The sequence below is a fragment of the Chelon labrosus genome (assembly GCF_963514085.1).
Source record: "Chelon labrosus genome assembly, chromosome: 1".
Taxonomy (NCBI): Eukaryota; Metazoa; Chordata; class Actinopteri; order Mugiliformes; family Mugilidae; genus Chelon; species Chelon labrosus.
The window spans coordinates 24,034,216-24,058,338 of record NC_140337.1 but is presented as its reverse complement, the minus strand read 5'-3'; the positions used below and the strand labels follow the sequence as shown (position 1 = coordinate 24,058,338).

Sequence of the window (24,123 nt, the reverse complement as noted above, 5' to 3'; positions counted from 1 at the left end):
GGTAGCATCGCCTCTACCGTAAAACACTCCTGGAATTGCTGTTTTATCCGAACGGTAACCACAAAACTGAGAATTAATAGGTTTTGTCAGAGCGTAGTTCACGGTGTGCTGTGATTTGCGTTTTGTTTTTCTCTTCTCTGTGACACAATGAGCAGTCCCCACATCGCATTAATCTCCCTCCCGCTTTGTGTCCCCCAGGGCTTCGCAGGGGAAGGACAGTGACGGCGCAGTGGCTTTCTCAAGGCCGAGCCAAGAGGGACGCCGAGACCACCACGCAGGTCAGATACCTCATCAACCCTTCACTGATCTTCACTTTTACTGACATCAACTAGAAATGACATTGGTTTAGACTCTAAAATCATCCTGTTGTCCAAAGAGCCTGCCTTCTTTATTGGTATATAACAATAACACACATGTCAAGTTGTTTTCCACATCACTAGAACCTCAACAGTGGGTTCCTCCAAAAGGTCTACACCATAAATACCTAGGTCTAGGACTACGCCATCTCTTTTGTGTCCTTGGTAGCTTGAATGTTTAATCACTGCAGGCCACCTCTGCAAAAGCATATTTTTTGTCAAAGTCTGGCTTCATGGAGGATTGAAGGGCGTCCGTTCGTCTATACTTCTGTCCTCAGGAGACGCTCGGCTCAGTTCGGTGATTATCGATACTCATTTTCAGCCCGCGGACGGCCTTCATCCCACGCAACCCTTTCTCATCGGTGCACACATACTGTACATGCACATACGGGCGGGAGGACGAGCGCCGTCAAAGCCCTTTAGAGAAATGATGCGCAAAGAAGGAGTCCCTCAGCGGAATCCAACGGCGGTCGAAAGAGCATGCAGTTTGCCCAACACGGCATGTTTCAGAAACGATGAACTGCCCAACATTTCCAACAGAAGGCTTAGTTTGTAGGTACAAAAACGTTCCATCAGGTGGAGGTGAACAGGCTGCTGTAGCTGTTGTAGCCGTCGTCGGGCTGTGCAAGTACCGAACATTTCTTCGCATCGTGTAGTTAGTTGTATAACGGTGCGAAGGCCTTTGAAACTGTTATTTATTTAAATTATATTGAAGGTTATTTCATGAATTTGTATTATTGAGTTTGTGTTCATTCACAGATGACGGACAGACTCCTCTTATCAAATGTTATTTTCATTTCCAGAAGTTGTAGTGCACCTGTTGCTGTACCTGCACTTGACACTGCTTTTCCATGTTGTGCAGTATTTCCACTACGACATCTACAGTACCAAAGAAAACCAGACACACTCATGTCTTCTTCAAAAACAAAGAGAACAGCATCCGTTTTGTACCTATTTGTGAATCATACATACATCATCAACACCTACGGGTTGTACAAGGTCAGATATTTTAAAGCCGACTGTTACGTGATGAAAATCAGGTCGACACCGACTAGTCGCTGATGACGTCGCTGATAAAAACACAGTAGAAAGTAATGAAATCTATATTCTGGACCTGAATACATATGCCGAGAACAGACAGCTCATGAGCTACATACTGTGAGCTGCAGATATGTATAGCCTGTATAAAAACAGGCAGCACCTCAGTACAATGGGGTTCAAATAAATGTAATACTTCTCCGAAGGGCTAACGACTTTGACAAATAGTTGATGTGCAGCCTCCTTCTCTTGTTTGGTGAGGTCGTTAACTGACTGCTGTCCAGAGGATTTGGACCGCTCCTCTGCTAGCGTTAGCGTTAGCCTTTTCAGTGGCATTGCAGTAGTACTTTAGTTGTATTTCAGGACTGACATGTCACGGTAGCACGTACTTTGCTGCAACGACCCACTGGATCCTCACCTGTTTTCTAGGAGGCGTCCATGTTGTTATTGTCACGTGATCAGAGACATGTCCTGATGCTTAAAGCGTGTAGTTGACAAACTGACCAGTCTGTACAACCCCTAATAACCACTAGCTCAAATGAATAAATAACATTGCATTGGGATTAATTATGTACAGTGCATTTTGTAAGATCAGCGACTAAAGCGCAGAAAGCCATTAGAACAAGGCCTTCACAGGAAACACACGGGCTGATGAGTAACTGCGCTCGAACAGGTTACGTCCTCGCCTGAGCGACCGACAACTTGTTATGTCAGTGATATGTGTTAGCGCTGACATGGAGTTGGCTGGCCGCGCCCCGGCTGAGCGCGGAAACATGGCTCGGTGCCTTGCTGTACAGATGTCCCCGCTTGGCTGACGCGCTCGCCTTGGCAAGAGAGGAGAAGCGAGAGGAAAAAGGGAGATCGGAGCCAAAGCTCGAGGCACGACACCCTCGGAGCTGCCGTTAGTCTTAAGCGGGCCCTCTCTTCAACGACAGCGCAAGAAACGCAAACCCATTCAGGGGTTTTGGCTTTCGTTTGAAAATAAAGAAAGGCCAAGAGAAAGGCTTCCACTGTCAGAGTAGAGTAGCTGATAATACAGTTTAGTGTAGCTGATTATGTAATAATAAGTAAGAATTAGTAGTTTAATTTTTCCCACAAGTCAAGGCTTGCGCTGAAAAGCAGGTTTCTTGCTTCTCCATGATTTTCGGGTTATTTGCCCCTTATATATTTGATTTTTACATATTTAATACCCAACCATAATGTATAATAAGTGTTTCTACATACTGTTAAGTCTACTATTTAGTTTCAGTACTAAACTATCTTCAGTTAACAACATTTCAGGTGTTTTACAAAAGAGTATAGACATAGGGACAGTTGGGTTAATACACTGACGAAGCAAATTGAACTTGAAATGCTGGAATTGTCCTTTTACAAGCGAGGAATTCTTTCTATTCTGTTAATAAACGGCTCTCCTGCTTTTTAATTCTGTATCATAATTGCTGGCCTCACACACCACATGGACCATGAAATGACCGGAGCTGCGGGTGGAAGCTGAAACCTGAAAGCGTCTGGTCGTAGCAGCACGTCGGGGGCCTTTGCAGGTTCGTCGTCCTGTCAGTGATTTGCTGACAGCCGAGGGCCGTCTTCCCAGAAGGGCGCCGTGTAATTGACGGTGATCACTGGAGGCGCCCGGCCGCCTCTCGTGCATCTTAATGCTCATGATAATAGGAGAGTGGTGTCCCGCTGAGATACATAAACTGCACGGAATGATTTCGGGCCCCGGCGCATTCATCTCGCATGCCAGAGTCCTCGCGCTAACCGGCGTCGCTGACGCCCACGCGTCGATGCGTTCCTGGCCAAGGTTAGCGTTAGGGGAAATGAAGAGGTTTAGCATCGGTACAGGGGAGATCAGCGGGATTAGAAAAGCAATGAGAAAGCACGGTGGGGGATTAGAGGTGGATGGTCGCACAGTTCTAAGATTCATCCTTGGCTCCAGATTGTTTTTTGCATTGAAGCAACCGCATTGTGTTTTACCTTGTGTCGTGTCTCATTGTGTTCATCATCTCAGAACTGTATATCATGTGCCGTAGACTTAAGGCAAGGTGATAGCAGATTTTTCAAAGGCTCACTGCTCACTTTAAGACTCTACCGACGTTCAAACCCTGCTTCCACTCCTATACACACCTGTTGCTACATACAGTAGGTTTGCAGGTTAAGTTATTTGTCAAACATTCCTCAGGGCGCGTCCTGACTGACGTTAACACAGCATGAGGAATTGCACCCCCACCCCTCATTCAGACCGCTGCCTTGAGCTACTTTGGTAGTTGGTCCATCTCAGCTTTTGATGCAGTTCATCGTGCAACCCATGCATGCATGCATGCAAAACGTTAACCTGGCCAGTCAAACATATGCAGTATATTGGGATTTACTACTTAAACTAGGCTCCAGATTGTATTTATTTTTTTCTTTTAGTACATCGCTATTGTTGATCTGGAAGAACAGTAAAGATGAAATTAGACTTTCTTTGTCAGTGTCATTGCCGTGGATCATCATAGGGGTTTGTACAGACTAGTCAACTGGTCAGTTTGTCGACTTTAAGCATCACGCCGACTAGTCACTGATCACGTGACCATGACAACATGGACGCCTCCTAGAAGACAGGTGAGGAGTCCAGCGGGTCGTTGCAGCAAACTATCAGCGGAAATACTTCACTAAAGATGAAGCCCATACTACCGTGACATGTCAGTCCTGAAATACAACTGCAATGCATCTGAAAAGGCTAACGCTAATGCTAGCAGAGGAACAGTCCAAATCCTCTGGACAGCAGTCGATTAACAACTTCACCAAACGTCCTGTGGTAACAGAGAAGGAAACTCCACATCAACTATTTGATAAAGATATAAGAGCTTTAGCTGCAGTAAATGGAGAAAGATTCAGAGAAATACTATTAAATGTTATTGATGTTGCTGAGGTGATGCCTGTTTTTATACAGGCTATACATATCTGCGGTTCACACTATGTAGCACATGAGCTGTCTGTTCTTTCTACTGTGTTTTTATCAGTGACACCATCAGAGACTAGATGGCCTCGACTTGACTTTCATCACGTAGCAGTCGACTTTAAAATATCTTAAAGCCGTGCAACCCCATGTCCATCATCAACATGCATCCCTATGCCTATGCAGATATCCGTTTCAGCATAATAACCGTGTCCTCATCTAAAGTCTGTGACCGTGCAGCACCAAAGTGTCATAGATCAAGGACAATCTGACAGATATAGGAGAATGAACCCCACATCTCTAGGACGGGCTTGATCTTACTTAAGTGCATGTCCATAAAGAAATACGCCACAAAGGTTACGGCAAAGCAATGAGGAGGACATCTGTCTCGAACTCACCCACTTTCATACTCCTCACCTTCTTTTGTTCTTTCATGCATCACCGGATGCAGCGAATGAGGTTTCATCTATCACCATTTGTTATTGTGGCTTTAGACTTTGTCTCATGTCCTTCAGTTATCCGTCAGGGGAGTTCAAAGACTTGCCTTGGCCCCTTCCTCCTCTTTTTCTTTTTTTTTTTTTGATCTCCCTGTCCTCTCAGAGGCCTGCGTCTCTACTTTCTGTCTGCCTAGTGATTAGATTATCTCCCACCTCACGAGCACGCCGGAGATGGCGATGACATTCACCCAGGCAAGATTAGGGAGTGCACGCATAGATCCCGGCCCGGTGCAGGCACTGTGCAGAGCGGCAAGTGTACAGTAGTCTTCAGGCGCCTTAGCATTCACGTCACAGTCTCTTCCTGATGATACTCATTGGAATTCAGCTGTTTTTCAAAAACGCTGCTCCATGAAAATCAACAAATTAAAAAACAAAGAAGGGAAATGTGTCCTTAGGATCAATTGAAGCCAAAGCCTTCCGTCAGGCAACTTGATTAGGAAAGATTAGTCCGCAGTCGAAATATTTCACCGTGGATTATTTTGTGTTTTACTTCGCTGGCCGGAGCCCAAACAAGACGCATTGACAAACTGAATGTGTGCAGTCAGACTACCCGAAAGTGTTTTGTTTTGCCTCACACTGCCAGGAGTTATTACTTCATAGCTCTGAAAGAAAGAAACTAATTGCTGCTATTGACAGATTTTATCTAACTGGGAAAAAAAAAAAAAAACTTTCGAGTTGGTTGCTTCAAGGATACTTTGAGCTGTCAAATGAAGCCAAATGGATTTTCTAAGACCTCGGAGCACAGGCGCATTGAGGGTCCCAAGGCCACTTAAAGAGCAAAGTGTCAAAGGAGTTGGCAGATTTTAGGTAGCGAGCTTTGACGCTTGTGTTTGGCTCTCTAACTTTTATGTATTGAGGCGAGCCAGCCGGCGTGCACGCATTTATTGCAGCTTCGCATTCTAACAAAGGAAATGTGAATATTTAGGTTCGACTGTGCAGGATTTAGTGGCTTCTACTAGCAAGTTGCAGCTTGTAACTGAACAGGAGAACCTACGATTGCGGCCACTTCAACCTAGACACTCACTTTACTTTGCTCTGGGTCACATAGAGATAGGCGGCACAACAGAGAGTACACATAATATTGCATGGTGCTCTGTGGTGCATTCTGGTTGAATGAGTCCATTGCTAAAGGTCCTTCTCAGACTGGTCCAGTGTGTTGTGGAGTGGATGTGGACGAAGTTGTCCAGGATGGTCTTTTTAGGATTTTTGCTGACATCCTCCTCTCTGACATTGTGGACAGAGGGTCCAGCTCCACTCCTTGTGGATCAGTTTGTTGAGTCCTTTAACATCCAAATGCTCTCAGCCTGCCGTCCCAGCATGCAAGGGGACACAGGAGGACATCTTCAGCAGATGTCGACAGATGAAGGTTGAAGGTCTTCTCAGAGAATAGAGTCGGCTCTGGGCCTTCCTGTAGAGTGCCTCAGTGTTCCTGGATGTTGTCGGCTCCCCTGCTACACCAACATGCACTGATCAGGCATAAAATTATGACCACTTTCCTAATATTGAGCAGGTCTCCCTTGTTGCCTCCAAAACAGTTGTGACTCATCAGAGAATGGACATGGGCCTTCTGAGGGTGTCCTGTGGTGTCTGGCAACAGGATGTTGTTAGTGGGGGCCTATGAGGGGAGGGGCCTCTGTGGATCATCCCACAGATACTTGATCAGTTTGGGATCTAGTGAATTTGGAGGCCAGGTCAACACCTTGTGCTGTTCTTCATGTTTTTTATTTAGTAGTTCCTAAACTGTTTTTGTGTGTGTGCATCCTGCTGGGGATGTCTGCTGCCACCAAGGAGTGTCATTCCTATTGGGGTGGGGGTGTCTGGTATGGTCTAGGTGGGTGCTACATGTCTAAGTAACATCCACACCAATGAATGCCAGGTCCAAAGGTTTCCCAGCAGAACACTGAACTGTCACAAGATGGTCAATGTTATTCACTTCTCCTGTCAGTGCTCATAATGTTGTGGCTGATTCCTCTCACCGACGCTTGAACTATTTTTCTCTCCTGTAAGCAGCCCATTATCTAATACAACAGGGCAGCTGCCAGTATATGCAAGCAGAAATACCTCAGCTAGTTTCCTGTGCGAGCCTGTGCAGACTCTCGTACTCTATGTAATGCGTAAGGACAAAGATCAAATGCATTAGCGCGCTGTTTGAATGCATACCACACTGAGCCGGCCTTGAGTTCACGTAAGGGTTCATCTCAGCTGCAGTGTAGTATAAACAGTCCCAGTGGTTGCAGATCTCTGTTAGTGGATGTTTTACTTGAGCACCGCCATCCTACATTTAGACCTGACCGGACAGATGTTCACCGCTGCCACGGGCCAGAGATGTCAGTGAGGGTGAAAGTTGAGATGAGAGAGAGTAGTTTTGTCCTGAATAACACAAAAAAGAAAAACTGAAAATTAAACAACCAATGTGTGCTAAAGGGGAACAGAAAAGCAGGCTAACCTCAGGAAGTAGATGAACGAAGCAAATGACAGTTTTGCTTGGTGCGAGTGTCGTTCATCACGTTGTCCTGGAGACGGGAAGGAGCCGCGCTGCAGCCAGGTTCGCCTTTTCCCTCTCGCTCTTCCTTTGTGTACATCTGGCATTTGTCCGCTCCCTTGCTCATGTGCCTCGTCCGTGTTGAGCGAAGTCAGCATTAAGCCGCTATCTGTGTTCCTGCCAAGCCCACCTTCCCACTGCTGTTGTGCCATATTCTAGGATTTAGCTGAGAGGGATAGTTTTGAATTGGTACTTGAGATTCTAACATTGTTTGTAATATTCAGAACATGTATTTCTTTGCGTTGGGGTCAAATTGGACAAATCTACAACCAACAACCAAAAAAAAGGAAGTGTTTGCATGTATTACAGCTTTGAGGCGTCTTGGGGAAGTCTCTAAACAATGAGGAAGTGGTGTCAGACATGCGACCTGGGGGCCAAAACCGGTCCACCAGATGGTTCAATCTGGCCCCACGGGACAAATTTGCAAAGGATGAAGATTGGGAGAAGTGGATGCGGAAGAAGGAGGAGGAAGAGGACTGCATCGAAGACATTAACTGCAATTTTTCAATTAAAGTACCTGCTATTTCTGATTTGTCCACCAGGGCTCACACTGTTTTAGTAAGACTTGTGGACGTAGCGCAACACTGAGACCCAGAGCTAAAGTGTGGATGGCAGCAACGAGTTAAAATTCGCCTATTTGTCTTAAGGAACGCTGATTGTCCATAACATGTACTTGAATCGTCTTTGCACCAAAACAAAGGGTAAGATTTGGCGTTTTGGTCGTTTCATTCATTCATAGGTTATTGTGTTACCATGTTACTGGTCCAGTGTGCTTGAGATCAAATTGGGTTGTATGTGGCCCCTGGACTAAAATGAATTTGACACCCCTGCAGATTCTGTCATGCTGCACAAGAAAGCATGCATGAGCAACCATCTTCAGTACGTCTGTACTTTGGTTGCATCACCCCAAGTCAGGAACTTGTCCTGAAGCTTCTCCGGTCTTGGATTCCTTTGGATTGTTGTTGTGCTGAAAGGTGTACCTTCACCTTTGTCCCAGGTCACTGCCCCTGGAGCACGTTTTGGGTCAGGGTTAGGGTTAGCTCGGAAGAGGTTCCCTGCTTCTCCATTGGGCTGTGTTTGGAGTTCCGCCCAAATTCTTACGCTTTTGTCTTTTCAGACAAGAACATTTTCTCCTCATGCTCCTCAGTGTGTGCCCTCTCTCTAGGCAATCCGCACTGTGCCCGAGCACGCTTGACCCCCTAAGCCCAGTTTGTTTGACCGCTGTGATTGTACCATTCAGTGCTTGGACACGGCTCCGTTGGACGCATCCGGTGTGACAATGCTCCCGGTAGAGAACTTGAAGAAAACTTGCTTTGCCTTAATTTTATTGTAATGGCCTAAAGAGAGTTCCTTAACCGTTTAACACCTAATCCTCAAAACTGGACTTTTGTTTTGCTTATTTTTACAATGAAAAGGTCAGAAAATGTCCTGTCAGTTAAGTGCTTTTGCCACTTTTGGCAGAATACCCGGAAATGTCAATATCTGGCAGTTATTTGCAGTTTACTACGTGTGGGAGAGGCGCAAGTGAAATTACCGTAATGACACCATATTGGCTGTAAAGTGCAATGTCGCTTTCAGAAACTGTTCCGATTTTTTCGATAGCGCAAACTGTGACGTAATTATGGTAATCTGAAAAAATGCATTTGCCCAAACTTCTTATGCTTTATAAGATTTGGGGCAGCCGTGGCCTACTGGTTAGCGCTTTGGGCTTGTGACCGGAGGGTTGCCGGTTCGAACCCCCGACCGGTAGAAAGCGGCTGAAGTGCCCTTGAGCAAGGCACCTAACCCCTCACTGCTCCCCGAGCGCCGCTGTAGCATGGTAGCTCACTGCTCCGGGTTAGTGTGTGCTTCACCTCACTGTGTGCTTTGTGTGTGTTCACTAATTCACTAATTCACGGTTGCAGAGACCAAATTCCTTGTATACACAAGTATACTTGGCCGACAGACACTTAATCTTAATCTTAATCTTATATTTTCTGCTCAAATGTAGATTGACTTTTATCAAAGTTAGAATTAAATACCTGCACTTTGTGATACTTCTTTATCTTATGAAATTTAAACTTAGAAAAGACTTCAGTATATATTCTTGCCGTGGTGCTAAAGCCCACCCACACCTATCACCGCCCCCACATGTTCAGGTACATTCACCACAGGCACACTAAGCAAATCCACTCTATTATAACTGTCTCATGTTCTTTCTATGATTAGTACCAGATTAAATAGTTATTTCATTAAGAAATTACTAAAGACGCGGAACATTGAGCATTAGTGTTTTATTTGCAAACTGAGTAAGTCTAAATACAGTTTTTTCCACGCTGCCATAATAAGAATAAGAATAAGAAAAACCTTTATTAGTCCCGCAATGGGGAAATTGCAGTTTACAACAGCTTACCGAAAATGCATGAACAAATGCCAAAATGAACAAATTAACAAAATGCCATGAACAAAGGTATGCTAGTTAGGTTATTAGCAATCATTAAATAGTGCATTCAGCCTTTCCAAAATTAAATAAATATGTAAATAAGTACATGTAACAGCGAACAATGGTCAAGGACGCTGCATACGTCAAGTCACAGGCTGCAAAAGTAAGAATTGTGTGATTTAGACTTAGACTTAAGAGACTTTATTCATCCACAAGGGAAACTGCTTGGTCACAGTAGCTCAGTTGCACATAAAAAAACACTCTTGACAACCACGAGTAAAAAGAACAATAGATGAAGACAGTTAAAAAATATATAATGAAAAATCTGCAAAATTAGCATATGAACAAATGTACAAAAATACAGACAGAGGTAAATATACATTATATACGTAGGAATGATAATAAGGAGCATTAATAATTTGGAGCAGCTTTATTGAGAACGGTATGAATGACGTCCTGTAGCTGTTGCAGTGTTTTGGTCTCATTGTTCCATCTGACCCCTGGAAAATGAGGAATTCAGCAGCAATAGCTAATCATTACTTTAAAGAAATGTGTGCAGATTATTTGGAACCAGTTGAAATTTTGGGAGGACATGTAACAGACTTAAAATCAGTTAATTTTTGAAGTGAACATGCCAAAAACTTGCTTTCTCGCTTGCCTCTTGATGCCCCCTCCCCACCTACCACCTTCAATCTCCTCTCATTACTATGTCAAGATGTGTTCCTCAACGCACCTTCAGCGTGCATTTTAAACTAGCAATATCAAATAAATTAATGTTTAAACCAGTCCACTACTCAAATTCACCTTTTCCTGCCAAGCTGTGGCTGCACCAGTTTTTATTATAATAAAACGCTAATAAAATCTTGACATTTTCTCAAGCAATGCTGGATACTTGATACAGCCTGAATAGATACTAATCAATTATCTGCTGTTATTCAACCAGAATCATTTCTATCAAATTGTGCAGTGAAGAGTCGGTGCCTGCCTTTGAAAATTCCTCCTTCTCCTCAATTGCTATCGAAGGTTATTCAGAATGTTAAGCCACTGAAAAATCAAATAGTCCGCCGTCCCAGACATGAGAGGTAAATGAATTTAGATTTGTATAACACACAATCCTTTGCTTTGAAACGCAGCAGACTTTTTTTTATTTTTTCATTTTTTCGAGAAATGTAATTCCTCCCCCTGAATATTTTCCAGTGCACTTCCACCCCCACACAACCTACATTATCGTGCTGCAAGATGTTTCAAACTAAGACTGACAGCTCGGATTTATGTGCAGAAATGGCTGTGTCGGGTTTTGTTTGGATTTCAGAAGAGGCAAAGACTGGAACAATGTCTGGATTGGTGGAGGGGAGGGGGGGAAAGAGAAGCAAACACATTTCCACACTCGGTGGACAAACACATGCTAGTGCTTTCATATTCCTGACCCTGCAGCCTGACCTTGGATGAGCAGGGAGAGAGGAAGAGTGGGCCAGTAAGTGATGAAAGCTAGCCTTTGTACTCAATTACCTCTACAAACTACAAATGCACAGCAACACCTGGTTGTCCTCACAGTGGTGACTGTGCAGCATTTTTGGCTTTTGAAATACATTCTTTTAATCAAATATGTGTACAGAAACAGGAGATCCAAGTGATCTATTGGGATGATACGGTAATTTAGGTCTTTAAGATAAAAAACTATCTGGGAGGCGCCAACTACTACTTAGTTGGGTTTGACAATAGTAATCCTCTTTCTGTTGAAAGAGCAAAGCTAGATGAGAAAAGCAACAAACAAATCAGAAACACTAATCAAAATGTCCTTCATAAGAAGTGTCTATTTTTAATAATCCAAACAATCTCAAACAGAACATCAAAAGGAAACTACATAACAATGCTCAGCACGTTCTTTGATTGACAGCAGATCAAAATACAAGCTCTATGCATGAAAGATGTAAATTAGATGATAAAGATTCTACCGATTATCACTTTTCCTACTTCTTTGTTTCATTTCCTGATGGGAGAACACTGAACGTCGGTGGGATTTTCTGCTGTCTATAATGCGCATTTTCTCTAAACAAGTTTCGAGTCTTAAACTTGTACGGAGCAGACACGAATGCATAAAATGAACTGAAATGGAGTTGACCCCCAGTGCGTCTGGTCGCCAACTGCTGGAGGCGCAGCTGTGCTGAAACTGTTTGCTTTCCTGGCTGATTGACAATGAGATGTTAAGCACTTTTGGAGCTGCACATCTCCAGTGTACATCTGCTTCCTTCCCCACATGACTATCGTTGAGCAATAAACTGGCAAACCATCTCCACTAAACCTCCATCTGGACACAGACACATGACACCAGCGGCCCAGATGCACAAATTACTCTGATATTAAAACTGACAGTTTACTTTTCAACTTAATCTTTTTTTTGTCAGAGTCACAGTCTGATTTATTTATTTTTTATTACACCCTACAATGGATGATTTGGCTAGTTGGGCAGCCTAGCACAGAAATCGTTGAATGGGCTGTATGACTTATATGATGTGTCTGTTGGATACTGATACAAGTAGAGGTATTGTTCTGAGAGTTGTATCACAGGAAAGAACTGGGATTTATTCCATTAGGGTGTTTTTGAAGGTTCGCATTCATATCATGAAACAAAGGCAGCTGGACTTGTACTTGGACGTAGAGCTTTCCGAACAGGGGAGTTGGACTGAGATATAATCTGCCGTCAATTTACAGTATAGTTTTAACATCTGTCCCCAAAAAATTTCACCCCAGGTTTGGACCTTGAGACTGAAGACTCTTGAAAATAATGGGTCATTTGAGTGACCATTCACTGGGGAAGGAAAACAGGACAAAGATGGTGGGAAACACCCAAAGGTTTTCCTCTTCAAACCCCAGCTCCTCCCAGGCAGTTGACGAATCCAGTGGTGAAATGTCTCCAAAGAACCCAGCAGGTCCAGTTGCCCTTGTTTCAGCTTTGTTTTTTGAAATGGGCCTTCTGAGAGTGTCCTGTGAATGATGTTAGTGGGGGCCTTTGGGTCCTATGGGTTGAGAGGAGGGGCCTCTGTGGATCATCCCACAGATACTTGATCAGTTTGGGATCTAGTGAATTTGGAGACCAGGTCAAGGAGTGTATGGGGTGGGGGTGCCTGGTCTGGTCTAGGTGGGTGCTACATGTCTAAGTAACATCCACATGAGTGAATTCCAGGTCCAAAAGTTTCCCAGCAGAACATCAAATTGTCACAAGATGGTCAATGCTATTTATTTCTCCTGTCAGTGGTTTTAATGTCATGGCTGATTAGTGTATCTGCCTATTAGTTATTCCTTAGTTCATGTCTTGCTTTGGGCCAAAATGTTGAAAAGATATAATACTGGCTTCTTTGTGTAGTCGTAAACATGTACAGAAGCAACAATAATTTATAGTTTGTGGGAAGATGAATACAGGCCGTGGTCTTGGGTTGAATAAAGAATCATCCATCTGCACCGTACTCATCAGTAAATGTGACAGCAGCAGATGCATTTATTTTAACATTGTCATCCTGGACCAAACATTTGTCACTGGTCATTTATCAGATTGACTAACAATGAAATATAGTAGGCATACAAAAGATTTAATTCATTCCTATCGCCCAATGGTGTAATTATGGGTTGAAGAACTGCACAGCTGTTTTCTTGCAGGCAACCAGTTGCAGCTGCTGTTGCAGAATCCAAAAATATTTGCCTTGTGTTTTTTTTTAAACACTGACATCACTGTCTAAAACCCTTGTTGAACCTCATTGGTTGGATTCTCAGAAGACTTTCTGCACAGTGGATCAAAAATTCTCAAAACCAGATCCAGGACTTAAGCAACCTAACAAATATTTTCACATATTTTCAAGTAATGCTCTTGAAATTATTTTTGTCAGACAAAATGGTGTGATATAATCAAACTGTACTGTACTGAATTTCATCAAAATCCTTAATAGCTTGTTTACCTGCTTTACAAAAAGATATGAAATCAAAAAATTTATAGGTTGTTCCTAATTTATTAAACAAAGTTAATGAAAATTACTGTTAAAGGCAGTTAAAAGAGTGTACATTTTCAAGTAAAATTGATTCAAATTATTGATAAAGTAATACATTTCTTCTTCTTTCATATTGGTAAAGAAAGTATTGTAAGATTCTGAACTGTAATCACTGTTTTTCTGTTTTGTGGACCAAAACACTTATCAGTTAATCGAAAATATTCTACATTAACTGTTCAGATTAAATCACAGAATGGAAATCTAATAAGAAAATGCTAGATTGTAAAGAAAATAGGTAGCTTGCCTAATCTTCCTCTCTGCAGCGAGGAAGCAATCCTGTAATAGTGATTGTGGAGTTCCTCAAGGATCAATCCTCGGGCCTTTATATATCTATAAATATATATATTAAAGTAATGTGTAATAAGTGTCTTATTACATATATGTTATTTTGGATCTTTTGATCTGTGTGTCAGTTATTGTTTCAGTTAATAAGTTATAATGCTCTGATCACGTTTGTCAGTGTCACAAATCACCACCTATTGATTTTTGCCATTTTTGCAGTTTTACATAAAAGCTACTTGGATGGACTGGCCCAAATGTTGCTGTTAATGTTGCTATGCACTGCTAGGTACTTATTTCACTCATCTTCTCTATTTGGCATGGTGTGGAGCTTGGTGGTGCAGAATTCTGGATACTACTCCTCTAAAATCTGCAAGTTAAGCACGCAGTAGCTTGAAAGATCAGATTATATTACAATCAAGACAGTTTTCTTTGATGCCCAGTAGAATTAAGCGTCTAAAGCCAGACTTTTTCAGAATATAAGTCTGGTAACACGCCATTTGGATTCCATTATGGGGCGTGTTTTTAACAGATTCAGCAAAAAATACCTCTGCACACAATGTGAGAGGCCTACAACCAGTCGGAGCCATTTTATTTTGAACGAATTCAAATCTATTCAACTTGCTCAGTTGACGTGTTTGACTGACGCTGTTCAATCACCTCTAGGACATCTCGACAATTTTAATTGTCCTGCACTTCTCATTGTAGAAGTGCAGGACAATTAAAATTGTCGAGTTCTTTTGCCAAAACTTACTCAGCATTTCAAGCTGTTACTTGCATTTTACTTGTAGTTAAATATATAATATATCTAGCAACATGTCCCTTTTCCAGATGCTTAAGAAAAATGCCTTTAAGCTTTTAAATTTAACATTTAAAAGCAATCACAGCTATTTATTTTTCAAATCAAATCAGTGCTTGAAGCCACATTTGCCGTAGTATATGCTGTGTATGGAAAGGTAAGGAGAGAGAGACATTAACAGATGTACTACTGCGGCATAAGAGAGAGTGGATAGATCCATCGGGAGTCTTGTTTTGATCGCAGCGGGGTCGGCTCTCTGAACGGCGTGGAGGAAAAGTCTACAGCTGTGCCGCTCCAATAGGAGGCTCCTTTGATCAGACTCTCTTTAGAATACAGAGACATCTTCGACAATGAGCAGGGAGGTGTCAGTCTGCCGGGGTTTAGGGATATTTCAAGGAGCACAAATGGGATATGACTTGTTTTCAAAAGAGATTTTTAGTTTGAATAGTGAACAGTGTGTTTTTTTTTTTTTGTAAGCAGATGCCACCACGTACGTACACAACCATGACTCCATACATAGAGAATGGCACCAGAATGCACCAGACGACTCATTAGCACTCACTTCAGAACTTTTTCCCACCCTTCATGGTAGGGATGAACAAGGACAAGCACTGCCATTATTTACAAGAGTCGAATTATACGTAACTTTATTCAGTTTGCTTCTACCCAGCTTTGACCACAGCGCCAATTTGAATGAGCTTTACTGTGCATGAGTAAAACTAGGGTTAATGCGGTACGCCAAATTTGTGATTCGGTATGTACCAAAACTAACAAAAACAAAATAACATTTCCAATTGAAAGCTTCATCTGGAAAGAGACCCAAGAACAGTCTAAGAAGACATCATAATTGTTTGACCAAGAGACTCCACACTACCCGTAATGAGAATGAGCAGCCAGGTCACACCACTCCCCATAGGTGTTCTTAACCAACAGGGAACCAATCTGGTTCTTGTTCCCAAACAAAGTTTAGAAAATGTAACGTTTGGTTGGTGCACTGTTGAAATAGTATGTGAGGTTTCTTCCCTTTTGGTTAAAAGAGAGATTTCCCAGGACATGAAAGCAACAAAGTTCAACAGAAGGGAGATCTCTCATATCCATTTTCCGAGATGTTGTCAGGCAGAACAGAGAGCCGAGTCTGTCACACCAGAATTTTTTATTTTTTTCCCTGCTTTCAAAATCTGCTCTCTATCCACTTTTATATTTGGAAATACATTTGGAGTGCACACTGAGCCAGCAGAAACTGAATTTGCAGATAGCCCGCGCTGGCTCGGGCCTGATAATCCTGTCATGCCGCATTTGGACTCGGTTACATTGACAAGGCCCTGGTTTGCTTCCAGTCCCCCAGCAAGGACCGGAAACAGTGATCAGCCCTTAACATATGTTAAAAAAAAAGGATTGCGACTCTTTCAGGATGTTAGCCGTTTATGCCCAGAAATGATGATTTACTACTGCAGCAGGCAGCCCAGAGCTACGTCTTAACTCAAGCCATATTTTTGGACTGCATGGAAATGGATTGCGTAGTCCTCAAAGGTCTTTTCTATGATAGGAAATAGATTTCCACTGGTATTGTGCGGCTGGTGGATGAAAAAAGAAAAGGTAAGGCTTGTCCCTTGTTAGAGCAAACGGACTTGGAGGTAATTACAACTGGCCTCTCTTTCCAAAGAATGGATTACTGAAGGATTGATGCAGTAATAGTGGTTTCATTTGGATTCCCTTACAACAGTCTTCCTCTGTGTGTGCAGCTCTTCTGCTCTTGTTTGTTCAAACGCGAACACATGTTTAAACTGCCTAATGTTGTGGAATAAGCATGCGCGTGAGGGAACGGCACGGCTCAGCAAGTGGTTTTTACAGTGAAGCGTCGGAGAATCAATCACAAGTGGTGAAATGAGGTGACGAGAGAGATGGAAGCAACACGTTTGGCTGGAAGTCTGTGAGAAACGAATAGAACTGTATTAAATCTTTGGTTGGGATTTGTCAAAAGTCTGAGTCAGTGACAGAAAGTTGGACGGGGGTGGGTTCTTCCCTGCGTTCACACGGGTTGGAGATGGGGGAGGGTTAGAACTTGCCATGGCCTGATGGCCCATATTTTCCAAAAGACATGCATTTAATTTGTTTTGCTCAATCTTTTAGACTGTTGATGTGGAAATTTGTGCTAGGCTGCACAGTTTTGTACTAACAGTGTAGAAATGATATATAGATTCCCAGTTGCGAGATTGGTTTTATCCAAGTTGACTCACAGGGAGTGTATTGATTACATCTTTGTATTATCCCTCTCACTTGACTGATCGGTGTTTCTGCAGCGGTTTACTGTGTGCATTTCCAGTGCCTTTTTGTGACATTGTGAGAGTGATGTTTACTTGGGCCAAAACCCCCCAGAACACTTTGATATTTGCTAGATATCGGAGTAAACAGATGTCAACAGACTGCACAGATAGGGTGTGCTTGTCTACATCCACTGTTTGGATGTGAAAATAGCCAACATCAAGTACGACAACGAGTCCGCCGATATTAAATCCCGACTTTGTTCTCAGTTTGTAAGTTTGGAATATTGAAATATGCTGTCCAAGATGCTTAGCGGAGATGCACTGAGTTCAGAAAACAAGAGGAAAAAGAGGAAAGAGGAGATGGTGTAAGGCTGTAACTCAAGAACAGCAAGGACTACAGGCAAATATCTGCCACCTGCAAGAGTGCGGAAACTCGTGTATCATGGCCTTTATGGAGTAATCCCTAGGGTTAGGATTAGGGTTGCATTTTTCGTATTTCAAGTTTCCTTTTAAAACCAGCAAAACAACTTCTATAGTCTAAAACACAAAGGAGAATGTTAATATTAGACTTCTTTCTACTAAAGCAAGCGTAACAAGTCAAAATAAACCAAGAAAACTGATGTATTTTCCTTCAATGAAACATGAAGTAGTAGTGTAGTACATCTGGAACATTTCTACGCTGTTCTCACAGGCATAGATCATAATGTTCAACTCTAAATAAACCTGGTGCTTCTTTATATTCAGAAAAAAAAAATGCTTGGAGACCAATTCAGGCGTCATAAAGTCTAAAATTACATCTGGACATTGTTCCAAAGTCATGTCCGTGGTCCGTTTTGACCAACAAGGAGGTTTCGTCTCCTTCATCGAACTTCCGGTTAAGGGCGTAAGGTAAATGCACTTGATTGGCGTTTCTCTGTTCTTTTTAAACTGAAAATCAAACAACCTCTTGAGTCTAAAGCCAAACTTGAAATACCTAAAAGGTACACAGACCCTTTAGTTTAAAGATGTAAACCCCCTGACTCCATTATGCGCCTCTCCTGGCAGTAACATCAGTATTTACAAGACTGAGTGGCTGAACATAAATGCGGCACATGGGGCCCATTCTCTTTTATTTTCAATTACCTACAGTTCCTAATTGCTCCCACATTTATGGATGGTTTATAACCGTACCTGTGGACTTTATGTGCAGTTTCCAATGCTTGTACAAAACAAATCCCCCTCCCACTGTTTCGCCACATGAAGCTCGAACGTCCCGAAGCCATCCGTGGCCTTCCGCCCCCAGCAGCCTAATGCGGGCCTGTGATTAATGCCCTGCCGTAGACCAAGGTAGGCTTGTAAATACTTGGTTGGTAATAAAACAACACAACTGTATTCTGGAGTGGGAGAGACAACCTTTCCCACAGCTCCTTATGTGTCTTAAGGGGACCGGGGAGACACAGGGCTGCTATCAAAAGCTAAATTACCGCTAACAAACTCTGACTCAGTTCAGCTGGATGACAAATACTCTCAACATAGGGTTCGTGTATACCCTGAGGATTGCAAAACATGCTGTTTTAGTGTTTTTAATTTAATTGTGGGGAGATAGTTGGTTATACACTGCCCTCAAGCCAGAGAATAAATTAATAAGCATTGGCGCCAGTGGAGTGTGTCTTTGGTTCAAAGCTGGCCGTACTTGACGGTGCAAAGGAAGGAATAATTTTGTCCTTTTAAACAAATCTGCCTTTGAATTGTTGAATTTGAATTTTTTTTTAGTCCTGTGTGTATTACAGCTAATTGAGGGACACGATTAAGGATTTATGGCAGATAGCTGGTGACTAATAAGGCCGTTGTTACATGAGGCAAGATTTGTTTTAGCAGAATGCGCAACACCATTTAACCTGAGGTGAAAGTGGTATCCGGAGAACCACACCAGCATCCTACCGCCGCCGGTATGGAGAAGTGGGTAGAGTTATTCTGTGTGGTCAGCATTTCACAAGCACACACTCTGTTTATTTTCTGCACTAACAATGTTCTATGACTCACAGTTGAGCCACGTCCAAGGCCCGCATGGGAACAAAAACCCTCTTGGTTAAATTATTAGCGCAAGATGTACTAGACGTACTATCAGCTAAGTTATAAAATTCATAGTGGACTTGGCCGCACTTTTGTGCACTCGTGCACTTTCCTTGTGCAGTGTCGGATCAGTAGTAAGAGGATCAACTGGCTAATGAGGTTATTTAAAAGTCAAAGGTCCAACCGTACTGCAGAATACATCAAAACATAAAGAGTGACTTCCAACGAAGCTGGCAAGCAGTCTCTAAAAGTTCTAATTTAATAGAATATCTTATAAAATATTAAGCAGTTTAAATTTAATTTTAGAAACATTGCCCACATGAATGTTTAAACAGATCTTGCTCCCTGTATCCATACCTTCCTTTCATACATTTCAACAGCTTGATCCCAGTTGAAGAAATTAGATCAGAAAAGAAACCATCATGGAAGTGCTAGAGTAAACAGCAAAATCAATTTATTCCACAGATGCATTAAGAAGAACTTCATTCTGGACCAAGATGGCGCTGGCTTACTGAAAAAAATACTCCTAGAACCTCAAACCCTACGACCTATCACAGTATAGCTTTATCAGCCAGTCTACTGTGATTAAGCCGCTAGAATATGAAGACTTTAACAGTGTTAGTGTGAAACTAGTTAGTAGGTAAAGCCATTGGGGGCATGATTAGCGTCTTTGTGTACTAATAACCGCCGCTTTGCTCCGTTATTGTCAGCCATGTCCCAGCCGAAGGTTAATGAGGCGTTGCATATTTAACAGCCACCACGATTAGCCGCGTGGGGAAGCACAATGCATCGCTACATCCCGAGTGAGTTAGGAAATGGTCATCAATTCTGCCTTTGACATATCCACCCACTGTTTCAAGGATATTGTTTTGCACATATCAGAGAAACGGTTACCTCAGCATGGACTCATTATAAATCTGAGAAATACCAAAGTTGACGTCTGAACTGCGAACTATAAACCTGCTCGTAGCATTTGGCCTGTTTCCAATAAGAAGAAGTAGCTTTCCATTAGCATAACTGTGAACCATCATGCGAGGTTGGATTGCGAGTGAGCAATTCAAGCAATTAATTTCATGAAAACAAAAGTAAGCAAGCAGCAGATGCTTTGATGTCATTTAAGTGTCTTGCATTTCTGGAACTTGGAGTGGCGTCATGTAAATGAGATAAGTAACATCTCATGGACTATCGTGGACTCTTGCAGGGATGATGTATGTTAACAAGTGAATAGTCAATTGTTGAATTTAATGCGTCAATTTGACGCCATAGCCTGACGTCCACCTCCCCAGAAATGTAACAATATGTCATGGTGACGCAGACTGCAAGAGCTGTGATTGGTCCATTTGGTAGCAGCGTGTTTCCGCTTTAGTATATCCGGCTACTTCTCCATCTCCATAATTTTCAAATTGATTGTTTTGGATCAATAAAGATGGAACACATGGAGGAAAGGTTAACTGAGGAGGCTCGGAGATACGAAGATTTGTACGACTCGTCTTCGCCAAAATTCCGGTTAAAGTTCCTGTTGCCATTGTTGAAAGTGAAGCAGGAAGTAGAAACAAAAATTAACCCGACTGGCAAAAAAGACACAGCGCCGACTAGTGTGTGGGTGGAGTTGTTACAGAGCGAGCCAGACTGACGAGCGCACAAGTATAAATGGCTCGTACCGGCGTAGGCTACATACGTAGGTTATGGTGTCTATGTTCCGTAGAGGTATAAACGGCACTTGATGCAGTGGAAGCAGAAAAAAATGGACAAACCTAAAGATCTGAGCAACTTTGGCAATAGTTACAGTGGTATTTCCTTTACCATCTTGTTCCAAAATGAACACCAGTTTTTGTTCACCTAGTCTAGTACGATGCAAACAGAAACACCAATAACTGACTTCGTAATGGCACCAATATGACAAAATGTTTTTCTTTTGTACTTAAGTGATGAGTTCAGTTTTTCTCAGATTCCGTAGCCATGCAGTGACTTTTGTATTGATGAAAATTTGTAGTACTCGAGTAGCAGTGCAAATGTATTTGTTATGTTACAACAAAAAGCTGATTTTTTATTAACCCTTCCAGTGACACAGAGGGACAGAACATTACAAGCTGTGATTAAACGGTTGTTATTACATTATCCATAGCTGCAGGCACCCTCCTCTCCACGCTGCACCCCCCCCATCCCCATGCTTCTCTCTAAACTCTGGAGGTCTGTTTCGGGGATTAGTGGCTTTTTGGGAGCTCAGCGCTTGCAGCAAGGTAACAAATCACCATGCAATGTGCGGGGAACACACCGAGGACATGTTTTAATTTGTCACCTCACCAGCTCTCCGCCCGCCGTCAGCGCAGGGAGCAGCCAAAGCCACTTTGGAAGAATCTTTCTTTCTCTCTGTTCCATTTCACAGGCTTTTATGTTATAATCCACTGTCGGCTTCACTCGTACATCTGATCTGGGCTCAGGGTTCAGGACTGTGTGTAAATCTGAGTATGTGGTTGTTCTTGTGCATCCTTTGTCAAAATGACCAAATATCCTCCTGAGGATGAGAATATATAAAAAAGAAAAAGTGAGAATATCAAACCCATTCCTTACTGCTTCCTCATAATTAGTTTGGAATTAGGACTAGGGTTTTCAGATTAACATTACAACCAGGATTAGGTTTAGGACGGTGTAGGTGGTAACCCTGTCCTGAAGTAGCAGGAATTAGTTTGGAGTGAGAGTTCAAGTGAGGGATTAAGAGTTAATGCACATGATTTTAGAGTGTGGGGACCCCATGTCCATTTATGTCAAGTTGTTTATCTGTTTAGTCACAGTTTGATTGATTTAAAAGTACACCAGTTCAGTTTTAATCTGTTAGTGCAGATGTTTCCACTCCTGCTGTCTTTCCTTATGCCAGCATACAGCGGTACATACGGTAGTCAGACAATGTTTAAAGAATCTGGTCCAGATATTGACCCGAGTTGTCCTTTCCTGTGTACCAGACAACTGGAGACTGTGGATGTCTGTCATGTTCTAATAATGGAATGATCCGAGTAGGGTGTGCAGGAGGCAGGACATGAAGTGCATCCATAAACAAGGGCAACTGGACTTGTTTCCTGAAGACGTGTTGGCAATCATCAAGTAGCTTCTTCAGTTCTAAAAGACTGGTGAGGAGTCCAATCTTGTGACAATTCGGTGTTCTGCTGGGAAACTTTTGGACCTGGCATTCATTGGGGTGGATGTTACTTAGACATGTAGCACCCACCTAGACCAGACCAGGCACCCCCACCCCATAGCAATGACACTCCTTGATGACCCAGGTACACACGCACAAAATCGCTCGCACAAGTTGTTGACCTGGCCTCCAGATTCAATAGATCCCAAACTGATCAAGTATCTGTGGGATGATCCACAGAGGCCCCTCCCCTCAAAGCCCCCGACTAACAACATTCTGTTGCCAGACACCACAGGACACCCTCAGAAGGCCCATATCCATTCTCTGATGGGTCACAAGGAAGACCTACACAATATTAGGAAGCTGTTTTGATCATCATGTTCCCCAATGAATGGTCCTATAATGATCCATTATTGGCCAGAACGTCTTGGGGACAGATGTTAGAATTGATGGCAGATTAAATCTCAGACAGCACAAGATTATTCCTGCCAGTTTATACCTAGGCTCCATAGCGAAGGACGAAGAATAACGTGTTCAAGAAACTCTACAAGTCCAGTTGTTCTTGTTGCAGCTTGTTTTTTTTGGATATACCATGACCCGGATGCCTGAGAACCTCCACCGAAGTACGTCTCCATGCACACTCATTCGCTATGAATTCTCTGCGCAGTTATCTCCTCTGTTCATACATGCAGCTGGAGAAGATTGTCTTTCATCGAATGGCAACAACAGATCTCTGCAACAGCAGGACCCTGCAGCCTGACATGAGTCCGACTGTGCCACTTTATTTCGGAGGAGGGATGCTACATAACCGCACGCCGTGGAGGAAAAACAGAGAATACTGGAAAGTTTTTTCTTAGCTTTAATATAAATCAAAGTCCCTGTAGACGGAAACAAATATTAGAATTGTGAATCACCCATGACATTGTAAAAAGTCCAAATTGTATTTTTTGGGCACACTGCCCGGCCCTACATCCATCGCTTAAATATGTATCACGGTGTTAGAAAGCTGTAGCATTCGCTTTGGCAGACTTTTTTTTATTTATTGTTATTGCTGAAGGACAACTCATTTCATTTTTTATCCTCAGAATCTCCAGAGAAAAGTCAGAACTTTGAGAGTGAAGTGTCGGCTTCAAACTCTCTGCACCGTGGATTCAACAGATTTCATCTTTTACCCATCCACACATTTTGTAATTTTACTTATAATTTGTTTTATAAATCCCCTTAAATATCACAAAATAAAAATAAATATTGAATGTCTTTAAGCCCTATTCGCATAGGACTAGTTTTACCAGAGGACCACTAGTAAGAGAAACAGCTGCAGAAGTTTATTCTTGCACTTAGGGCTGCGAGAACAAACTCATTTTGTTCTTGCAGCCCTCGTTTGGGAGTTCTCGCAGCTTGTTCTCGACACATCAACCGGGCAGAACTTTTTTCTCGTGTGGTGTCCGGCGACTATTTTCTGATTGGTCGGAAATTGGAAGTGGGCGTGGTTAATGCCAGAAATTGGAAATGCTAGCTACCCCTTTGTGATGCTCCCAGATGCTAATATTCGCAGTGTGGGTAGAGATCGGCATACTGTGTGTGGGTGAATGCTGAATGAATGACGTGATCCAAAAATGTTAAGAAAATCTCCCACAATGCTTAGCGTGCGTGACGTATGCTGCAGTGGGCGGGGCCTATGAGGACTTCCCCGGAGTTCGGCACTTGGGTTTTTTGTAAAGTATAAATTACCTGGCCAGTACGTTCTTTTTTTTTTTTTTTTA

The 24,123-nt window shown here is 42.6% G+C and overlaps 1 protein-coding gene across 1 annotated transcript in view; it reads left to right on the top strand.

Annotated features, from left to right (window-relative positions):
* adam19a (ADAM metallopeptidase domain 19a) overlaps positions 1-24,123 on the top strand; it is a 162,981-nt gene that overhangs the window by 26,450 nt on the left and 112,408 nt on the right. Inside the window, exon 2 of the mRNA XM_084545208.1 lies at positions 199-278. Within this exon, the coding sequence (XP_084401334.1) occupies positions 199-278 (80 nt within the window). The remainder of the gene's footprint in view (positions 1-198; positions 279-24,123) is intronic.